This window comes from Astyanax mexicanus, chromosome 24, assembly GCF_023375975.1.
Source record: "Astyanax mexicanus isolate ESR-SI-001 chromosome 24, AstMex3_surface, whole genome shotgun sequence".
Lineage (NCBI taxonomy): Eukaryota > Metazoa > Chordata > Actinopteri > Characiformes > Acestrorhamphidae > Astyanax > Astyanax mexicanus.
This window is the reverse complement of record NC_064431.1, coordinates 32709653-32731170: the sequence shown is the minus strand read 5'-3', so window position 1 is coordinate 32731170 and position 21518 is coordinate 32709653. Positions and strand designations below refer to the sequence as shown.

At 35.8% G+C, this 21518-nt stretch overlaps 2 protein-coding genes across 11 annotated transcripts in view; both read right to left on the bottom strand.

Moving 5' to 3' along the window:
* The window catches only part of eif4g3a (eukaryotic translation initiation factor 4 gamma, 3a), a 61928-nt gene extending 55815 nt beyond the window's left edge, over window positions 1-6113 (bottom strand). For all 9 annotated transcript variants that reach the window (XM_049471790.1, XM_049471791.1, XM_049471792.1 and 6 more), the window contains exon 1: window positions 5507-6113. In XM_049471790.1, the coding sequence (XP_049327747.1) occupies window positions 5507-5676 (170 nt within the window). In that variant the 5' untranslated portion in view covers window positions 5677-6113. The remainder of the gene's footprint in view (window positions 1-5506) is intronic.
* A 3326-nt stretch (window positions 6114-9439) lies between these two features.
* ece1 (endothelin converting enzyme 1) overlaps window positions 9440-21518 on the bottom strand; it is a 46292-nt gene continuing 34213 nt past the window's right edge. For both annotated transcript variants that reach the window (XM_049471815.1, XM_049471814.1), the window contains 10 exons: window positions 20396-20510; window positions 19755-19865; window positions 18711-18809; window positions 17864-17941; window positions 16983-17086; window positions 16762-16872; window positions 16122-16189; window positions 14875-15065; window positions 11347-11442; window positions 9440-10829 (listed from right to left, as the gene is read on the bottom strand). In XM_049471815.1, the coding sequence (XP_049327772.1) occupies window positions 10653-10829; window positions 11347-11442; window positions 14875-15065; window positions 16122-16189; window positions 16762-16872; window positions 16983-17086; window positions 17864-17941; window positions 18711-18809; window positions 19755-19865; window positions 20396-20510 (1150 nt within the window). In that variant the 3' untranslated portion in view covers window positions 9440-10652. The remainder of the gene's footprint in view (window positions 10830-11346; window positions 11443-14874; window positions 15066-16121; window positions 16190-16761; window positions 16873-16982; window positions 17087-17863; window positions 17942-18710; window positions 18810-19754; window positions 19866-20395; window positions 20511-21518) is intronic.

Sequence of the window (21518 nt, the reverse complement as noted above, 5' to 3'; positions counted from 1 at the left end):
ATCACAATATAATCACGATACATCACTTACACAAAGATATTATGATAATACGTGACTTACTTAACGAAACAATCACAATACATCCCTCACGATAACGAAATAATCACAATACACCCCTCACGATAACGAAATAATCACAATACATCACTCACGATAACGAAATAATCACAATACATCCCTCACGATAACGAAATAATCACAATACATCCCTCACGATAACGAAATAATCACAATACATCCCTCACGATAACGAAATAATCACAATACATCCCTCACGATAACGAAATAATCACAATACATCCCTCACGATAACGAAATAATCACAATACATCCCTCACGATAACGAAATAATCACAATACATCCCTCACGATAACGAAATAATCACAATACATCACTCACGATAACAAAATAATCACAATACATCCCTCACGATAACGAAATAATCACAATACATCCCTCACAATAACGAAATAATCACAATACACCCCTCACGATAACGAAATAATCACAATACATCCCTCACGATAACGAAATAATCACAATACACCCCTCACAATAACGAAATAATCACAATACATCACTCACAATAACGAAATAATCACAATACACCCCTCACGATAACGAAATAATCACAATACATCCCTCACGATAACGAAATAATCACAATACATCACTCACGATAACGAAATAATCACAATACATCACTCACGATAACAATATAATCACGATACATTGCTTACATAACAATATCACCATGATACGTCACTCACGAAAGAGGTGTATTGTGATTTCAATGTTATCATGAGCGGTGTATCGTGATATTGTATTGTGAGTGACGCATCGTGCGCATTTTTTTTGTATTATTGTGCAGCTTTAGTAGGTACAGACCTCCCTTTCTGGACGTCTGTCTGGAAGTCTTATAGTTAAGAGTACCTATGTTTTAATAAATACATCCATATATTTGATGCCACTTATCAATATCGATAATATATCTCAAACTAAAACCATACGATATATCGTGATGCTGATATTTCGTCCCACCCCTGATCGTCAGCTGCATGAGCCTCGTATCTCCAGCACTGAAATGCAGGATCTGATTGGCTGAGGAGGTTTGAGTCTGGGTGATATCAGTACACTGGAGTTACCCGCAGGTCTGCGAGACGTTCGAGACGTTTGGTGACCTCGGCTTTTGTTGGCCGGCGGTGGGAAGCGCTGCCTCGGTCACACACACCGACACACACACACACCCCGACACACACACACACACCCCGACACACACACACACACCCCGACACACACACACACACCCCGACACACACACACACACTCCGATACACCGCCTGAATGCTAAGCAGCGCCGCTATTGTGTGCGGCCGAGCAGCAGCAGCCGCATGGGCTTCCTGTTGCTATGGCAACGACCGGCGGCACCACCCCCCATCTCACACACACACACACACACAAAAGCCCTGTGCTCAGCATCATCAACAACAGAAACACATGGTCCCACACTCCTCCTCCTCCTCTTCCTCAAAAAGAGAGAAACAAAGAAGCAACAGAAAGAAAGAAAAACAGAATATAAAAATAAAAATAAAATCAATAATAGACTCTCAATCTGTTTATAGTTCATCATTAAACACACCTCCACTTTCTTACGGGTCTGAAACGGACTCGCTCGGAGATCTACGTGATGTTTCAGATGTTCGGTGTTCCTTTCTCACAGTCTTTTTTACTGCAGATTAGGGGTGGCCGATATGGCCCTAAAATAATATCACGATATTTTATATTTCCACGATAACGATACTGATCTTGGCGATATGAAAAGAAAAAAAAAAACTGGGGAAAAAAATAAACAAATAAAATGTATTTCCTAGGTCAGTCCTGATGAGTGCCAGTTCCATCATCATAATGTTTTTAATTATCTTTTCTCTGACTACAGCTGAGGATACTTTCAAAGTTCTTATAATTGATTTTTAGATTGACTAACCTTATTTTTTCCCCTAAAGTAATTTTTTTCTTTACTTGGATGAGTAGTTGTTGCTTCTCATAACCTGGATTCGAACATTACTCAAATATTCACTATTCACTGTACACCTGTAACTCTACCTCTTCACTACTTTACTTTAACTGATGCTCTCAAACACTTTATTAAGAGACAAGAAATTCAAGTAATTAACTCTTGATGAGTTCAGCACAGCTGTTAACTGAAAGCCTGAATTCCAGGTGTTTCAATATGTGCAAATCTGATTATCTAAGCAAGAGGAGCTACTTTGAAGAATCTAAAATACAAAACATATTCTGGTTTGTTTAGCATTTCTTGTTTACTAAATAATTCCATATGTTTTTCATTATAATAGTTTGGATGAGTTTTTATTAATATACAATGCAGAACATTTCAAAATAATGTAAAAACACTGAATTTAAGGTGCATCCAAACTTTTGACTTCACTGAATTGAATTGAATTGACTTCACTGTTTGTTACAAAATAAAAAATTCTATGTTTTTTAAGGATGCATGATATCTTAAGGCTGCACTACTTCAAAATTCATTTATTTAAGCTTAAAATTGGTTTAAGTTTTAAATTTATAAAGTTATAACGAGGTGTGCAGTCTCTCTATAATTTATAAAAGGGGAAAAAACTAGGGATTTTTGCAAATTTCACCAAGAACTTCAACAATCCAACATATCATCATGTTTAAATAAAAGAAAATCTGTCCATCAATATTTTGAGAAAAATAAATAGTATCTGATTACCAGCCCTACTGTAAAAACCACCAAATTAAAAGTCCTGCCTGGAAAAGCAGCAGAACATGACTGTGAGAGTGTGGATATTATTGCGCAATAATTTGGCTCTGTTCAATACTGCTTGGTCATTCAGGGTTTTTGAGGACGAACACTTTAAAACAATGATTTGGACGGAAAAAAAAAAGCTAATTTACACTATTTTTATTTTTTAGTAAAAAGAAAACACATAAACGTAGATTTAAACACTTTTATACAAACAGATTCAACTCTATAGGCTGCAAAATATCAGTAACCACTGTTTTAGCTGTGCTGTGCACTTTAAAATAGCTTTTACTTCATTTTTAAGGGTGGCATAGTGGTGGAAAAAAAACTTTTATCTCCAAAATCTCTCCAAACTGTTACAGAAAGACTTTTAACGGAAGTCAACGTAAAAACAATAGGTAATTTTAGAATATTCCTATCAGTCACATCTATCTTGATCACATTTTAAACATTAAAACATAACACATGTATGCTATGTTAAATACTGAAAAATTCCAAAAATTGATTTGATTGATTAAGGTGTTTTAAATTGTATCATATCATGATAATATCAATATTCTTGAATTTATTCTATTTTGTATTTTTTTTTATTATATATTTTACTCTGAAGCATTAAGTGTCACTTCCTGTATGATTGATTATATTTGTAGTTTATGAAGCACTAAATATCCTACACTTTTGTGGTATTGTGGTAGATTTTTCTGTAACATTACTTTATATTTATGCTATAATATTTTTTTCTAACATTATGAGTAGTTTCGGTTTGTTACTGTTGACGTCTATGCAGAGTCTATGAGTATATATGTCTATGTCATTATCAGTACAGTGATGGCGGCGCTCTGAGCTGAAGCTAGTAGTGTAATAGGATGTAAACAGTGGTGTTTAATAAGCTTCTTTTTAAGCACTTTTTAAGTTATTAATGCATCGTTTTAAATGTCAGGGCTCTCCGGATTCTAGCAATGAGGTGTGGAGCTCCGTTGAGCTGGATAACGGTGTAAAAAAGCCCGAATTATCAAAAATTATATTTCAAGAATTACACTACTTTAAGAAAATTAATTTTCGATTTTATTTAGTGATGTCATTGCGTACCATAAGATACGGCACAACCTTAATTAAGATTTGCACCAGATTGTAAAAGAAGTTAATGATCCAACATTTTTTTAACGTTCTTTAAATCAATTATAAATTTTGACCTTAAGATAAAAGAAGAAAAGAAACATTAATGTTTATTCAACGTACTTTGCTATCATCAGAGATGTCAAAATGTAGCTAATGTTAATGCAAATGTAAACGCTAATAACCCTCATCAACAAGGTTAAAAGATGCAACTGTTTTAACGTTCAATCAACCTTCTTTTCCATCATCAGGAATGTCAACATTAATGTTTATTCAACGTTCTTTGCCATTATTAGGAATGTGAACATTTAGCTAAGGTTAACGCAAATTTAAAGAACTGCCATCAACAAGGTTAAAAGATGCAACTGTTTTAACGTTCATTCAACGTTCTTTTCCATCATCAGGGATGTCAGCATAAAACGTTTACTATTATCAGGGACGTCAACATTTAGCTAACCTTAACGCAAAGCCCCATCAACACCCGTGCAACAGTTATAACGTTTATTCAACGTCCTTTGCCATTATCAGGCATTTAAGATTTAGATTAAAATTTAGATTAAGATTTAGCTAAGGTTAACGCAAATTTAAATAACCCCCTCCCAAAAACAACATGGTTAAAAGATGCAACTGTTTTAACGTTTATTCAACGTTCTTTGCCATACTCAGGGATGTCAACAATAACGTTTGCTATCATCCGGGACGTCAACATTTAGCTAACATCAACTCAAACCCCCCATCAACAACTGTACAACCGTTTTAACGTTTATTCAAAGTTTTTTGCCATCATCAGGGACGCCAATATTAAAGTTTATTAAACGTTCTTTGCCATCATCAGGGATGTCAACAATAACGTTTGCTATCATCGGGGACGTCAACATTTAGCTAACGTTAACTTAAACCCCAAACAACTACCGTACAACCGTTTTAACGTTTATTCAACGTCCTTTGCCATTATCAGGCATTTAAGATTTAGATTATGATTTAGATTAAGATTTAGCTATGGTTAACGCAAATTTAAATAATCCCCTCCCAAACACAACATGGTTAAAAGATTATTACGTTTATGCAACGTTCTTTGCAATCATCAGGGATGTCAACATTAATATTTGCTATCATCGTGGACGTCAACGTTTATCTAACGTTAAGGCAAATTTAAATAACCCCCTCCCAAAAACAACATGGTTAAAAGATGCAACTCTTTTAAAGTTTATTTAACGTTCTTTGCCATCATCAGGGATGTCAACATTAACGTTTGCTGTCAACATTTATCTAACGTTAGTGCAAATTTAAATAACCCCCTCCCCACCCCGTCAACAACGTAACATCAACAACGATGAAGTAAAAGATGAAGTGTAACCGTTTTAACGTTTATTTAACGGTCTTTGCTACCCGGGTCCCCACGCCGCGAGCACGCCAAACACACACTATTGTTTTGGCTTTTAAAACTAGAACATTCTGTTTTATAGTTCGATACGATACAAATACAAACACACACACACACACACACACACATTAACCTATATCCCGGCTCCCTCCTCCTCCCTCCCTCCGGGCCGGTATTGACCGGCGGGGCCCGGGCTGACCCCTGGCCGCTGAAAGGATACTGAGGCGGGGGTACCGCTGCGGGAGGCTGCGCGGCGCTCTGAGCTCCAGGAGGAAGAGGAACCGGCGGCAGACTCGCCCTCAGCTGGCCGGCCGGCGGCGGCCCTGCCACGGCTCCACCAACCGTAACTCCGCCGGTGGGTTTGGGCACCCCTTTGGGTGCTAAACTCATCTCAAACAGGCAAAAATCCGACAAAAATAAGGAGAAAATCCCGCAGCTCGGCTACTCGGCGCTTCCCTCAGCACGGCTTCGCTCAGGCGCGCTGCGTTTTTTGGGGTAAAAAGGCATTTCTGGGGGCGGACGGGGCTCTGTGTTCTCCGGGCTGTAGGCTCTTCATCAGGGCGCCTCTCCTCCCGTCTCCACCCCGAACCTCCGCAGATAGCAGTCCCGGTACCGGTCCGGCGCGTCTCCAGGCCCGCTTCACACGCGAGCTCCTGCCGGCATCCCGCTCCTGAGCTCCGTAATCCCGATATTCCCGCTCGCTTTTCTATCATTTAAGGTCGCAGATTTAACGTTAGCTCAACATGGCGCTTTGCGGGCCGCCTGAAGCCGAGTCCAGCAGGACGGGACGGTTCGGGACACCTCGGCGCCGCTTCGGAAGCGCTCGGCTCGGTTTAGAAAGCTGGGTGCGGCCACAGAGCGTATTGAGCGGAGAGTGCCCACTGCTGAATGCGTGTAACAGATCGGCGGGGACACTAGAGGGCGCTGCGGAGCGAGTGCGAAAAAAAAATCATAATTTATTAATTAATATTTTTTGTAGAAGAAAATTCTTTATACAGTTTATACAGTTTATGTTTGAATAAAATGAACATATATTTAAAAATATTGTCATTTAGAGCATTTATTTGCACAAAAAATTATTTGCAGAAAAACGACTTAAATAACATAACAAAAAAGATGCAGAGCTTTTAGACCTCAAATAATGCAAAGAAAAAAAACAAGTTTATATTCATTAAGAGATTTAAGAGTTCAGAAATCAATATTTGGTGGAATAACCCTGGTTGTTTTTTAATCACAGTTTTAATTTCATGCATCTTGGCATCATGTTCTCCTCCACCAGTCTTACACACTGCTTTTGGATAACTTTTTGCTGCTTTACTCCTGGTGCAAAAATTCAAGCAATTCAGTTTGTGTCTCTTGTCTCAAGTTTGTCTATATTTGTGACCAGGTTTAGTGTCTATTTAATTCTTACATTACTTTATTAATTTACTTACATTAATTAATTGATTTTATAGTTTTACTTAGTCGTACTTTAGTCAACTATCGCTTTATGTTTTTTGTTTGTTTGTTTTTTTATGCTGTAACTTTGGGAAGGAAAGTAATTCAATGCAGAATTGACAATAAAACTACTTGAGTTAAACGTTTTAGACTGACTGACTTCATTTCTTAAAATACTAAAACCCCAAATATTCACTATTCACTGTATACCTGTAACTCTACCTCTTCACTACTTTACTTTAACTGATGCTCTCAAACTAACATTAAGAGGGCAAGGTGTATTTCCTCAGACATGATATATATATATATATATATATATATATATATATATATATATATATATATATATATATATATATATATATTTAAGCATGTAGTTTATGGAGCTCTGGCTGTAACTTTCAGCATCAGCTCACAATAGTAGGTTAGCAGTAACGCCAGCGCTTTTACCGCCTAAAATCTGTTTAATTTAGAAATATTTAAACATTCTGGTAAGATATTTTTGCTTTTTAGCAGCGTACTTTAATTTACTTTCTAGAATTAAAGAAATATCATTTGAAAGTAGTTCGCTACTATTTTTAATTTGTGTTTTTAACTTTTAGCTCCATTCACTCCCATTCATTGAAGACTCCCTCGCTGTCTCCCCCTAGCGGTTTTGGGCAGACGCTACATATAAACTACCTTCTATTGTGGATAAACTGAATTCCGTTTAGTATAACACACAATACACATAAATATATTAGATAAAATATAAGACCAGACTCTAGATTAGCACCACAGTTTCATATGATTCTCATAATAAATCTGTATATCATAAATCTGCAGATAATAACCATCTATGTGGCCAAAATACAGTGTTTATTGCTGGTAAAGGGGCGTGGCCTAATTACCCGGCCAGCCTCTGAAAGAAAGGGGAGCATTAAAAGGAGTTTTATAGGTTTTAAAGCAGGTTTTATAGTTTATATATTATTTTCAGTTCGATTAAAATGTAGAAATTATAAGTTAATATATGTAAACTACGTTTTAAATGTATATAAAACATTAATAAAAGCTACAGCTTTAAACAAAGCGCAGAACAAACAGCGGGACAGCAGCTCTTTTATAACGTGTAGCTGAAAAATGCGCCAACAGCGACACCTAGCGGTTCTGCTGAGCGGTGATTATTATAAACACAGTTACTATAAAAAACATCCTTTATTAACCTGCAGCATCAAAACATATAAAATATATTCAAACATATTTTAGCATATTTTTATTTTATTTTTATTTAAAAAATCCTATCTCGTTATTTTGAGACACTAAATCATTATTTGAAGTATTTAAGTAGTTTAAAATAAAAAAGAAAATATCAAAACTACTTAGTACCTTAAAACAATGATTTACCATCTCAGAATAATGACATATTTTACAATAGGGACGTTATCTCAAAAAATGAAATACAACTATAAAAACAACTTTTTGTCTTAAAATAATGACTTTATCTAGAAATAATTATTCAGTATCTTTAAACAATTATTTACTATCTAAAAATAATGACTTATTATATTAAAATAATGACTTTATCTCAAAATAATGACTTGTTCTCTAAAAACAATGATTTAATACCTTAAAAAAAACTTCTCAAAATATGACAAAAGAACAAAATACAATATCAAAACAGCAACTTAGTGTCTCAAAACAATGATTTACAAAATAAAGTAATTACCTTATAAGTCTAAAAAAAGACGTAGAATGTCAAAATGATTTGGCGTCTAAAAACAATGTCTTAGTATTTCAAAACAATGATTTACTATCTCAAAATAATGACTTTATGTCTTATAATGTAATAAAAAAATGAAAACAACTTCATATATCTAAATAATGAAATAAAAATAAGAATTAGAATCTTACAATAATTAAATAAAACAAAAAGCATCCTAAAAGACGTTTAAAAATGCAATATTAAAACAACTTAGAGTCTCAAAATAATGAAATATAATTAAAATGACTTAAAAATGGTCTAAAAGCAAAAACGTAATAATTTTAAAATAATGACTGACGGCCGGAACAGGCTTACATCAGTACTTTCCTCTCAGTATTTAAACTGGGTTTCTAATAAAGTTAACATGAGCAAAAAAAAAAAACGAATTATTCTCTTTTAAGCCCAAACATAGCATATTCTATATTTATTAATAAATATAGGAGCTCAAAATCAAATAAACGAGACAAAAATACTAGATTAAGACTCATTTATTTATTAAGATCCAATATTGATCCAACTGATTCTATATTACAAAAGTATGTGAACCTTCAGTGCAGTTTTTTAATTAATTAATGAATCACAGACAATCAAATGTAAAGTGGCTTTGTTTAAAAGAACAGGGATTTATCAAAATCAGATTTTTACAAAACGTTAGAAGTGACTGTGGAGATTTCCAAAGATCCAAGGACACTCATCAGACTGAAAAAGGTTAGAAAATCACTCCAACAATCCAACAATCAGACAGACTTCGCGGTCGCAATCAACTCAGTTTGACTTCTAAGCAACTGAAGGCCTTTCTCTCATTGGCTAATGCTAACGTTCACAAGTCCATCATCAGGAGAACAGAGGACAATGAACTACAATTGTAGGCATGGGCAAATACATTTACATCTGTGAAACATGGTGGTGGCGGTGTTACTACTGCATGGACATGTAGGCAGAAGTAGCAGGAACAATTATAAAAAAATATATATACACATATATACTGTAAAATCATACCAAATCAATCATTATACACAATTAGGATTAAGGATACATTTAGACCATTTTAATTGGTCACATCGTCATAACATTTTATCACAAAATATTACAGTATAAAGATTCAATTCGCATGAAAGGGTTTCTTAAAAGGCATTAAAATAAAAACAAAAAAGGAGAAATGGCTGTAAGTACAGTTTATTTTCCTAATTTCTAACAGACTGTTATGCTATATGGTGGAGAAAGAGTTGTATTTACATTGTTTTTTCATTAGTCCGAATATAAAAAATGTAAAAAAAAAAATCAACACACAGAAGAAAATAAATATTATTTCCCTCCTATAAAAAGAAAGGCACGTATTAAAGACATATGTATTTATATCTATATATATATACACACACACATAAAAACCTGAGTGTCAAACATGCACTAGTATTTCTCCCACGTTATTTACAGGGGTTGGACAATGAAACTGAAACACCTGTCATCATTTTAGTGTGGGATTTTAGGTTTCATGGCTAAATTGGAGCAGCCTGGTGTTCAATCTTCATTAATTGCACATTATTGCAGCAGTAAGAGCAGAGTGTGAAGGTTTAATTAGCAGGATAAGAGCACAGTTCTGCTCTAAATATTACAATGCACACAACATTATGGGAGACATACCAGAGTTCAAAAGAGGACAAATTGTTGGTGCACGTCTTGCTGGAGCATCTGTGACCAAGACAGCAAGTCTTTGTGATGCATCAAGAGCCACGGTATCCAGGGTAATGTCAGCATACCACCAAGAAGGACCAACCACATCCAACAGGATTAACTGTGGACGCTGTAAGAGGAAGCTGTCTGAAAGGGATGTTCGGGTGCTAACCCGGATTGTATCCAAAAAACATAAAACCACGGCTGATCAAATCACGCAGAATTCAATGTGCACCTCAACTCTCCTGTTTCCACCAGAACTGTCCGTCACCACAATCAATTATTGTGCTCTAAAACCAGGTGTTTCAGTTTCATTCTCCAACTCCTGTAATGCGTAATTATCAGGCGTTTCCAGTGTTTACACATAAGTTCCTTCTAAACTCAAAATTCACACATCAAAAGGCACATTAACAATCCCCGAATCTCCAGCTTCCGTCCTCCACGTTAGACGACCTGAGAGAAGAGCATTGAGGAAGGCAGGGCCGGTTTACAGGGTGTTATAAGGGGGTTAACAGGGTCACCACAGTTCACACTTGCGCTTGGGGTTCATGGGTGAATCCGCCTTGCAGTTGAAGTGTTTGGAGAAGTCGTGGGAGTTGGAGATGGTGCCGATCACCCTGAAGCGTGAGGGGCTGTGGGGGTCTGTGATTACCCCCTCGTGGGAGCTTTCGGGCGTCCGGACTGAACACCACACCTGCAGAAACAGAGGAAAAATATATTATACATATACATCTCGGGAAAAAATGAAGAGAGCACTTCAGTTTCTGAATCAGTTTCTCTCATTTTGCTATTTATAGGTTTACGTTTGAGTAAAATGAACATTGTTGTTTTATTCTATAAACTACAGACAACATTTCTCCCAAATTCCAAATAAACATATTCTCATTTAGAGCATTTATTTACAGAAAATGAGAAACGACTGAAATAACAAAAAAGATGCAGAGCAGTCAGTGCAGTTTTGTTCTCCTGCAACATCTTACAGCTTCCCTCTGCTGAAAACAACTTTTATGGAGATGCAGATTTCATTTTCCAGCAGGACTTGGCACACTGCCCACACTGCCAAAAGTACCAATTGGTCTTATATAATATTCTAATTTTCTGAGACTCTGATTTTTGGATTTTCTAAGCAATTTCTAAGAATCAAATATCTAAAAAATGAAAAAAAGGAAAATTTTATATTTTCAGTAAACAACAGAAGAAATCAAACAAACCTGAGCAAATCCAACAAAAAACAGCTGATGGTTGGTCATGCCCAGAGCTGGTAATGTGGCTTCTTCTCCATTCTTCTGGATCCAGTTCACATAAGCCTGCAGGAGAGTGAGCACATAGTATATTATCTAATACAGATTATATACAGCACACATGTGCTAAAAACAATAACAGCTGTCCTTATAACATAAAGGCTACTAATTAGAGATGTGTATTGGAAACAACAAGGCTAACGATTTATTTAAATTTTATTTTTTTAAATCTAAATTTATAATAGCTAGATAGATAGATAGCTAGATAGATAGATAGCTAGATAGATAGATAGATAGCTAGATAGCTAGATAGCTAGATAGATAGCTAGATAGCTAGATAGATAGCTAGATAGCTAGATAGCTAGATAGCTAGATAGATAGCTAGATAGATAGCTAGATAGCTAGATAGATAGATAGATAGATAGATAGATAGATAGCTAGATAGCTAGATAGATAGATAGATAGCTAGATAGATAGCTAGATAGCTAGATAGATAGATAGCTAGATAGATAGATAGATAGCTAGATAGCTAGATAGATAGCTAGATAGCTAGATAGATAGATAGCTAGATAGATAGATAGCTAGATAGCTAGATAGATAGCTAGATAGATAGATAGATAGATAGCTAGATAGCTAGATAGATAGCTAGATAGATAGCTAGATAGATAGCTAGATAGCTAGATAGATAGCTAGATAGCTAGATAGATAGCTAGATAGCTAGATAGCTAGATAGATAGCTAGATAGATAGATAGCTAGATAGATAGCTAGATAGATAGATAGCTAGATAGCTAGATAGATAGCTAGATAGCTAGCTAGATAGATAGATAGATAGATAGATAGATAGCTAGATAGATAGATAGCTAGATAGCTAGATAGATAGCTAGATAGCTAGCTAGATAGATAGATAGATAGATAGATAGATAGATAGATAGATAGATAGATAGATAGCTAGATAGATAGCTAGATAGATAGATAGATAGATAGATAGCTAGATAGATAGATAGATAGATAGATAGATAGCTAGATAGATAGCTAGATAGCTAGATAGATAGATAGATAGATAGATAGATAGATAGATAGATAGATAGATACTTTATTGATCCCAGAGCAAAATTCTGGGTAGTAAAATTTCTTAGTATAATATTATATACAATTGTAGTTCAGTGTCCTCTGTCCTATTAACATTAACCAATGTTAGGCCTTCAGGCCTTCAGTTGCTTAGAAGATCAGTATAAGAAGAGTAGTATAAGTCTTCATCATCCATATCGTGGAGCGTGGGAGTGGGAGACTATTCAGTTTTAAGAAATGAAGGTCAGTTAATCTGAAAGTCAATTTCAAGTTTAAAAGTATCCTGAAGTGCGGTCGTAAACAAAGACCATCATGATGATGAAATTGGCACTCATCAGAATAGCACCAGGAAAGGAAGAGCAAGAATTCCCTCTGCTGCATTTAGAGCATTTATTTGCAGAAAATGAGAAATGGCTGAAATAACAAAAAAAGATGCAAAAAAAGTTTTCAGACCTCAAATAATGCAAAGAAAACAAGTTCATATTCATAAAGTTTTAAGAGTTCAGAAATAATCAATATTTGGTGGAATAATCCTGGTTGTTTTTTAATCACAGTTTTTTTTTCATGCATCTTGGCTTCATGTTCTCCTCCACCAGTCTTACACACTGCTTTTGGATAACTTTATGCTGCTTTACTCCTGGTGCAAAAATTCAAACACCAAACTGAACTGCTTGAATTTTTGCTCCAGGAGAAAAACAGCATAAAGTTATATATATAGTTATAGTTATATATATATATATATATATATATATATATATATATATATATATATATATATATATATATATATATATACATACACAGGAGGCTGTGCTTTTTCTGGGTTTATTATTTCTACAGTGAGATGTTTTCTGATACCAGCGTTACCCCGTAACTCTGTAACCTCTGACTTTTCTCCTGGTGGAAAGAATGCGATGGCGGTCGGAGAGCCACCTGTCACTTTATGGAGGATTTACAGTGCGGGGGTCTACCCTCGATTTTCCACCCCGGACAGACGCAGGGTGCTGATCGGATGGAATATGATGATGGGAATGCCTCGAGTCGCCTCCCAGTGTTGTTAGAGACAGTAAACACTGACCTGCTGCTTGTTTTTTAACCCTCAGAAAGTCACGGCTGTCACCGGCAATAACATAAAATTACTTTTAATGGAGTATTCCCATTACTCCTATTTCCTCTTTTTTGTACCCTACCCTTTTTTTGAGTGTATACCTTCCTCTTAGTAGAGAGTAACAAGACGAAGGGGTGAAATCCCTCCCTATAAGAATTAGAAAACCCTTTAGATCACCTGATACAGATATAAAATCTATTCTAAAAGTTCAGCAACCTAACTGCTGCTGATGCTTAACCAGTTAACTAGTTAACTTCAGGGCATATTTTATTGTGTATAGTGTAAAAATTCCTTAATTATTCTCCATTTCTTAATTCCTCTCTAATAGGAAGCTAAAATTTGCTAATTAGCTTAGATTGTATTGAATTGTTCTGTTTAACCTTAAATGCTGCATTTAAGCTCTGCTCTCTGTTGAACCATTTAAAGTGGAACAGGAAAGTTAGTTAGCAAGCTAGCTACTTAGACAGATAAACTACTAGTTTTTAAGCTTGTTATAAAGGAAATGGCCGTAAAACATTACAAAATACGACGATAAACTATGTTAATATAGCGTTTATCATAATTTCTAACAAGAAAACACTTGAAAACTGGATTTCTTTGGTTGCATCTTGTCGGTGATTCTCTTTGCGCCCTCTGTTTGGAGTGTTCCTCTGAAAAATCTTTGTTTAAAAGGGTCGTGTAGCCCCAACACTTATCCCTAACCTCCTTTTCAGTGAAGTTTCTCCAGCACTAAGGCTGGAGCAGTATTAGCATTAGCTGCTAACCACGCTAAAATACTGTAAACCTAAGCTTACTATCAATAAACGGAAGTGCCTTACTCACACAAATAAACAGTTTTCAGGAGAGAAATCTGTGTAGATTAACATACAGCGCTCATTTGACTATTGTTGCTTAAAATGCGCCTTATAGTCTGTATGTACGTAAATTGACAGGAAAATAGATGTTTATTATTAGTGTGCCTCATAGTCCATAAAATACGGTAATTGTTAACATTTTTGGTTGCTGGGGTACCCTCACGTGGTTAGTTTTGCACCTTAATTAATCATATTGGATGCTAAATGTATTTAGAAATGTCCCTAATATCACAACTTTGCAAAATTAATCAGAAAAATAACCATATAAACAAAAACAAAGGAAATGCGTAGCTATAATACTTAACAAAGAGCATTGTTAGCTGAAATATTGGGATTTTAGTATCAGAAAAGCTTAACTTTACCAGAATCTCACTGATATTTCCAGCACATATTTAGCAATAGCTTATAGCTTATTTCCCAGGTGTTTTTTAATTCTGAAATTCTGATGACCCGGAGTTTTGACGAACCTTATACGCAGCTTTAAGGCCGCCGTTGTCGGCGATGTTTTCCCCCAGCGTATGTTTGCCGTTGAGGGGCTCGTTGTTGACGCTGTAGTTGCTGTACTGCTCCACCATGCAGCGAGTCTGACGCTTAAACGCTTCTACTGACGAGTTCTTCCACCAGGAGCGCAGATTTCCATCCTTATCATACTCCCTCCCTGCAAACACACACAGCATGTAATGTACCATTAAAAACATATACAGGGTTCATACACTTTTTAACCAATCAATTTCCATGATTTTTTCATGATTTTTTTCATGCCTTCAAGGCAAATTTTCATGGCCATACGATTTTTAAAATCTCAGTGCAGACATGGACAATAAAAAAATAAAAATCCACTAGAACTATAATTAAAAGTAGTTTTTTCCATTGACAAACTGACACACAAAGAGCACATTTCCATGACTTTTCCAAAACTTTTCCAGGCCTGGAAATTGCTATTTTCATATTTCATGACTTTTATACACTGCCTGTCCAATAAATTATTAATGCATGGGAGATTATTATGTTTCAGCTGCAACAAATTACAAGTTGTATTTAACCCGTAACTGATGCAGGGAGTAGCTTCTCATTAGTTAAACAACCATGTGGAAAGACGATCATCTGTTTCAGAAGAGTCAAATTATCAACATGCATCAAAAATGCACAGAAAACATCTAAAGAGATTGTAGGTGAAACTACTAAAACTTTAAAAAGTGGAAGGACAGTGGGAGAGCATCATCTTCCAGGAGGAACTGTGATCTTGAATAATGGTGATCGTCGATCATTTAAACGTTCGGTGAAATTACAAATGGTAGAAAAACAAGCAAAACGCTAGAACTCAGGTATATGTTGTTTAATAGTGAAAGTAAGAGCTTTACCACTCGCATACAATGCAGTGAACGGAACTCAACAGCTGTGTAGCTTTAAGAAAAGCACTTATCAGTGAGAATAATCAGCTTTAAAAACAGCTTACATTTTCTAGAGAGAGTAAAGATTAGACTCTGGATCAATGAAAGAAGATCATGTGAAGATCTGATTAGTCCAGATTTACCCTGTTCCAGAGTGATGGAGCATCAGGAGGGTAAGAAGAGAGGCGGCTGTAAGAAGTGATGCTCCCATTATGCCTAGTGCTACCGTACAAGCTTGTGCAGCTCTTTAACAGAATAAATGTTGTGACATTGCAGAAATTAAAGGCAGTGAATGTATACTGAATATATTCTGAAATAGTTACCTTGGTCATCAAATGCATGCGTCAGTTCATGCCCCATAACAACACCAATACCACCAAAATTCAGGGCTCTGAAAGAGAACAAATAAAAAAATATTAGTAAAAAAGCTTTAACATTCCATGCAGCTTGCCATCAGCTGCCGGTTCCCTGAGAGAGCACAGTTGGTCTTGCTCTCTCTCTGGGTGGGTACAGTACAGTAGATGGTGCTCTTTCTTTCCCCACATTCACTTTCATCACTCCTAGGGTGATGTGGATCAGCACAAGGCTGCGTCTGTGAGCTGATGTATCAGAACCGAGTCGCTGCGTCTTTTTCCTCTGAGTGTTAGCGCTGCTGTGATGCTATTTGGCAAAAAGATTAAAAAAGAGGCGGAGTCTGACTTCACATGTATCGGAGGAGGCGTGTGCTAGTCATAATGAGCGGGTTGAGTAATCGGCCTTGTAACTTGGGAAAAAAAAGGGAAAATTTTATGAGAAATAAAATTATAAAAAGCTTTAACATGATATGGCAACCAGATGTTGTTAGTTAAAAAGAAACCATTAAGCTTAACATGCTGACTATTATATAACTGTAGCTCTGAGCAGTGTGTAGGTAAGGAGTGTGCAGGTAAGGAGTGTGCAGGTGTGTGAGGTGTGTTGAGTTACTTTGGCCAGGCGCGGCTGTAGAAAGGAGCCTGCAGGATGCCGGCAGGTAGAACCATCTCATTCTTGGTGGGGTTGTAATAGGCGTTGACTGTAGGGGGCGTCATACTCCATCTGTGTTGGAGGAGTGGGTCACAGTATGTTAGAAATCGTATATATATATATAACAGAGAAAACAGTGAAATTCTCTACTGTAAAACAGAACATGCTGCTATAACTCTTACTGGTCTCGGTTGGGAGCTTTCCTCAGCTGATCTGCCGTCACTCGGCCGGAGAAGTTGTAATAGTGCATGACGTTCTTGAAGTAGAGATCTGAAACTACCTCAAACTGAAACACAACAACATCTGTATTAAATAAAAGCGTATAATATTAAACATCCAAACATATACAGCACCAGTTAAAAAAAGTATTAAAACAAACCAAAATACTCTTTGGGGAGCTGTTAACTTGCAGTAACTCTGATAAACCTATCCTGTGGAACAGAGGAAACTCTTGCTCTTCCTTTTCTTTCCTGGGGTGCTCCTGATGAGTGCCCGTTCCATCATTATAATAATTTTGAAGGTCTTTTTGCGGCTTTACTTGAAGATACTTTCAAATTTCTTGAAACTCTAATAATATCATCTGTGTATGCTGCACAGCTGTTAACTGAAAGCCTGAATTCCAGGTGACTCTACCTCATAAAACTGACTGAGAAAATCCAGCAGATAGGAGCTACTTTGAAGAATGTAAAATATAAAACATTCTGGTTTATTTAACATTTGTTGACTAAATAATTACATACTTTTTTCTTCATAGTTCGGATGTATTTAGTAATATAATCTACAGTGCAGAACATTTTTAAAATAATGAAAAACACCTGAATTTAAGGTGTATACAAACGTTATTGACTGGTATTGTATGGTATTGTAGAATTTTGATTTACTACATTATTTGAACCGAGCAGCTGTCTTCCACAGTGTGTCCACATGTTATAGTAAATGGACCAATAGAAATGTTCCAAAAATACCTGAAATAAAATATTTTTTACCTGGAATAAAATGAAGGTTTATCCCTTCATTTAAGTAATGCAGCATATTTAAGTATATTTAAGAATTCTGCACTCACATCATTGAAAACTTTGTCCAGCTCCTTGGGGTCCATGATGAACTTCGGGTAGCCGATCATATTGTATATCGCATCTGCCTAAAATAAAACATAAATCAGTATATCAGTTAGTGTCAGTTCCTCTACATATATAAGTTACAATACAGTAGGTTAAGATCCGCTGGTGAAAACCCAAAAATCAGTGTCTCAGCAATTTCAAATTTTATATAAGATATAAAATATATAACTATATATAAATATATAACTTGAACTTTTTTCGCAGTGTGGGCAGTGTGCCAAATCCTGCTGGAAAATGAAATCTGCATCTCTATAAAAGTTAAAAGTCAGCAGAGGGAAGCTGTAAGATATGAAGTGCTGTAAGATTTTGCATGAAAACAAAACTGCACTGACTTTAGACTTGATAATAAAACACAGTGGATCAACACCAGCAGATGACAGACATGACTCTCCAAACCATCACTGATCATCAGTACATTTTACATTTCATTTAAAGGAAATCAAGGGAGCAGAGTCTGGAGGAAGAGTGGAGAGACACACAGTCCAAACTGCTCGAGGTCTAGTGTGAAGTGAACTTTTATGGAGATTTGGATTTCATTTTCCAGCAGGATTTGTCACACTGCCCACACTGCGTTTCAAAAGTACCAATTAGTCTTATATAATAATATTCAAATTTTCTGAGACACTGATTTATGGGTTTTATTCATTGGCTGTAAGCTTCATAATCATCAACAATAAAATAAATAGAAAGACTTAAAATAGATCACTCTGTGTTTAATACATCTATACAATAGTTTCTGGGTTGAGTAAATCATCAGGAGGGAGAGATTTGTGTCTGGTCGTATCTCACCTTCTCTTTGGCAGCTTTCTTGGTGTCACCATCCATCCAGCCCACCTGCTTCAAACTGTCCTCAAACGCCCATTTAATCTCAGAGACCATATCTTCAGCCTGACACACCAACGAGATCATACGCAGAGTGAGGGAAATAACGAAGGAAAAACAAAGCCAGAGAATTAAAGAGAGAAATAAACAGAAAAAAAGAGAAAAATATGATCAAGAAAGAGAGAATATCAGAGAAAACATCCTAAAAAAGGGAAATAAAGAGGAAAAGTCAAAGGAAAAAAGACAGAAGATCAGGGAAAGTAAAGGAATATCAAGAAAATGAGGCAAGAACATGAGGAAAGAAGGAGGAAAATGATAGAAAACAGATTAAACACCAAGAAAACAAGCAATTATCAGGGGAGACAAGAACATTTTATAGAAAATAAAGAAAATGCCAGGAAAAATTTGGAAAAAGTGTATATGTTCATTTTACTCAAACATAAACCTATTAATAGCAAAATCAGAGAAACTGAGAAACTTTCTGATATTTTCTTTCTTTCCTTTTTTTATTTGCTCTATTGTTCCTGAAGTGTTGACTACAGACAATATTTCTCCCATATTCCAAAAACTATATTGTCATTTAGAGCATTTATTTGCAGAAAATGAGAAATGGCTGAAATAACAAAAAAAGATGCAGAGCTTTCAGACCTCAAATAATGCAAAGAAAACAAATTCATATTCATAAAGTTTTAAGAGTTCAGAAATAATCAATATTTGGTGGAATAACCCTGGTTGGTTTTTAATCACAGTTTTAATTTCATGCATCTTGGCATCATGTTCTCCTCCACCAGTCTTACACACTGCTTTTGGATAACTTTATGCTGCTTTACTCCTGGTGCAGAAATTCAAGCAGTTCAGTTTGGTGGTTTGATGCTTTGTGATCATCCATCTTCCTCTTGATTATATTCCAGAGGTTTTTCAATTTGGTAAAATCAAAGAAACTCATCATTTTTAAGTGATCTCTTATTTTTTCAGAGCTGTATAGAAAAGAGAAAATGAAGGAACACTCACGAAGGCTTTGCTGTCCTCTGCAAATGTGGCTTTAACAAACAGAGCACCGAGAGCGAAGCCCAGAGCGCTGTCCGTATCACTGACACACAGCTTCCAGCGGGGGGTGCAGCTCTAAAACACAGCAAACAGAAAACACACACACACACAATGACTGTAAAAATCTATTTAGCAAAACTAGAAAAGAAAACATATGATCTAATATTTAGAAAAAACAGACAAACAGTAAATATTTAATATAATATCTCAAAATTGATTTGTAGACCAAATTTCTATGACTTTTCCAAAACTTTATGGGTGTTTTTTTATTTTTCCAAAACTTATCTAGGCCTGAAAATTGCCATTTTCAAATTCTATGACTTTTCCAGTTTTTTTATGACTGTACGAACCCTGTGAGTACATTTAGCAACGTTTTAAAAATGTTTCAAGAAGTTAGCCTATAAAGCTACAGAAATAATTTTCTAAGAACGTTCTGGAAAAAACGTGACCTGTATTAATGGCTTAAGTCACAACGTTATTATTATTATTATTATTATTATTATTATTATTATCATAGAAATGTTAAAAAACCCTAATAATTAAACATTAAGACAAAAGTGATGTTAGAATGATTGATCGATATCTCTCCAGCTTGGGTCTCTCACCTTCTTGGTGCCGTACATGACTTCCAGAAAACGCTGCTCTGCATCCTGGAATCTCTGGTCCAGGATGGACACCATCTTCCTCACCACCTTCATCATCATGTAGTTATTCAAGGTGCTGCATCAGAAAAGATCAGAGTAGCTGTTCACACACCTACTAGTGGAAGCATACACCACCTGAATTTAACTAAGCAAACAGGTAAAAGCCTTCCATTGTATTATAATTACTGCATGGGTGATTATTAACTGTATTTAACCTTAACTGATGCAGGGAGTAGCTTCTCATCAGTTAAACAACCATGTGGAAAGACAATTATCTGTTTCAGAAAAGTCAAACTATTATCATGCATCAATAATGAAGGAAAAACACAAGAAAATTGTAGCTGAAACTACTAAAATCGGGTAAAAACTGTCCAACGCATTATTATTAAACAGCGATTAGACAGTAGGTGAACATCATCTTCCAGAAACCACCTCAATGATGGCCATCATCGATTGCTTAAAACGTTTGGTGAAATCGTACAAATAGTAGAAAAACAATCAAAACGCTAGAACTCAGGGATATGTTGTTTAATAGTGAAAGTAAGAGCTTTACCACTCGCATACAATGCAGTAAAATGAACTAAAGAGATTAAAGGGACTAAACAGCTTTCTGTGTAGCTTTAAGAAAAGCACTTATCAGTGAGAATAACCAGCAAATATTCCCAAAAATCATCAGAGCTCCTTACGTATACAGGATTACAGGAGTTATACAGGAGTTTCAGTTTAGTTCTCCCCTTTAGCCTGCTCCTAATCCCGGCTAGCACTGCGGAAGCAGCATTAGCATTACCTGCTAACTCTGCTCACTATTCCCCCGTTCAGCGTTTAGCCGCTAATGCTAATGCTCCAGCCTTAGTGCTGGAGAAATTTGGGAATTTAAGCTTACTGTAAATAAACAGAAGTGCTTTACTCACCCAAACAAATAGTTTTTAGGAGAGAAATCTGTATAGATTCCTAATAGTGTCTCTTAAAATGCGCCTTATAATCCGGCGCGCCTTATGGTGTGAAAAATACGGAATTGAATGACCAGTTTATTCCAATCAGTGGATAAATTTGTTCTTCTCTTATGGAATACAGGAATTTTCCA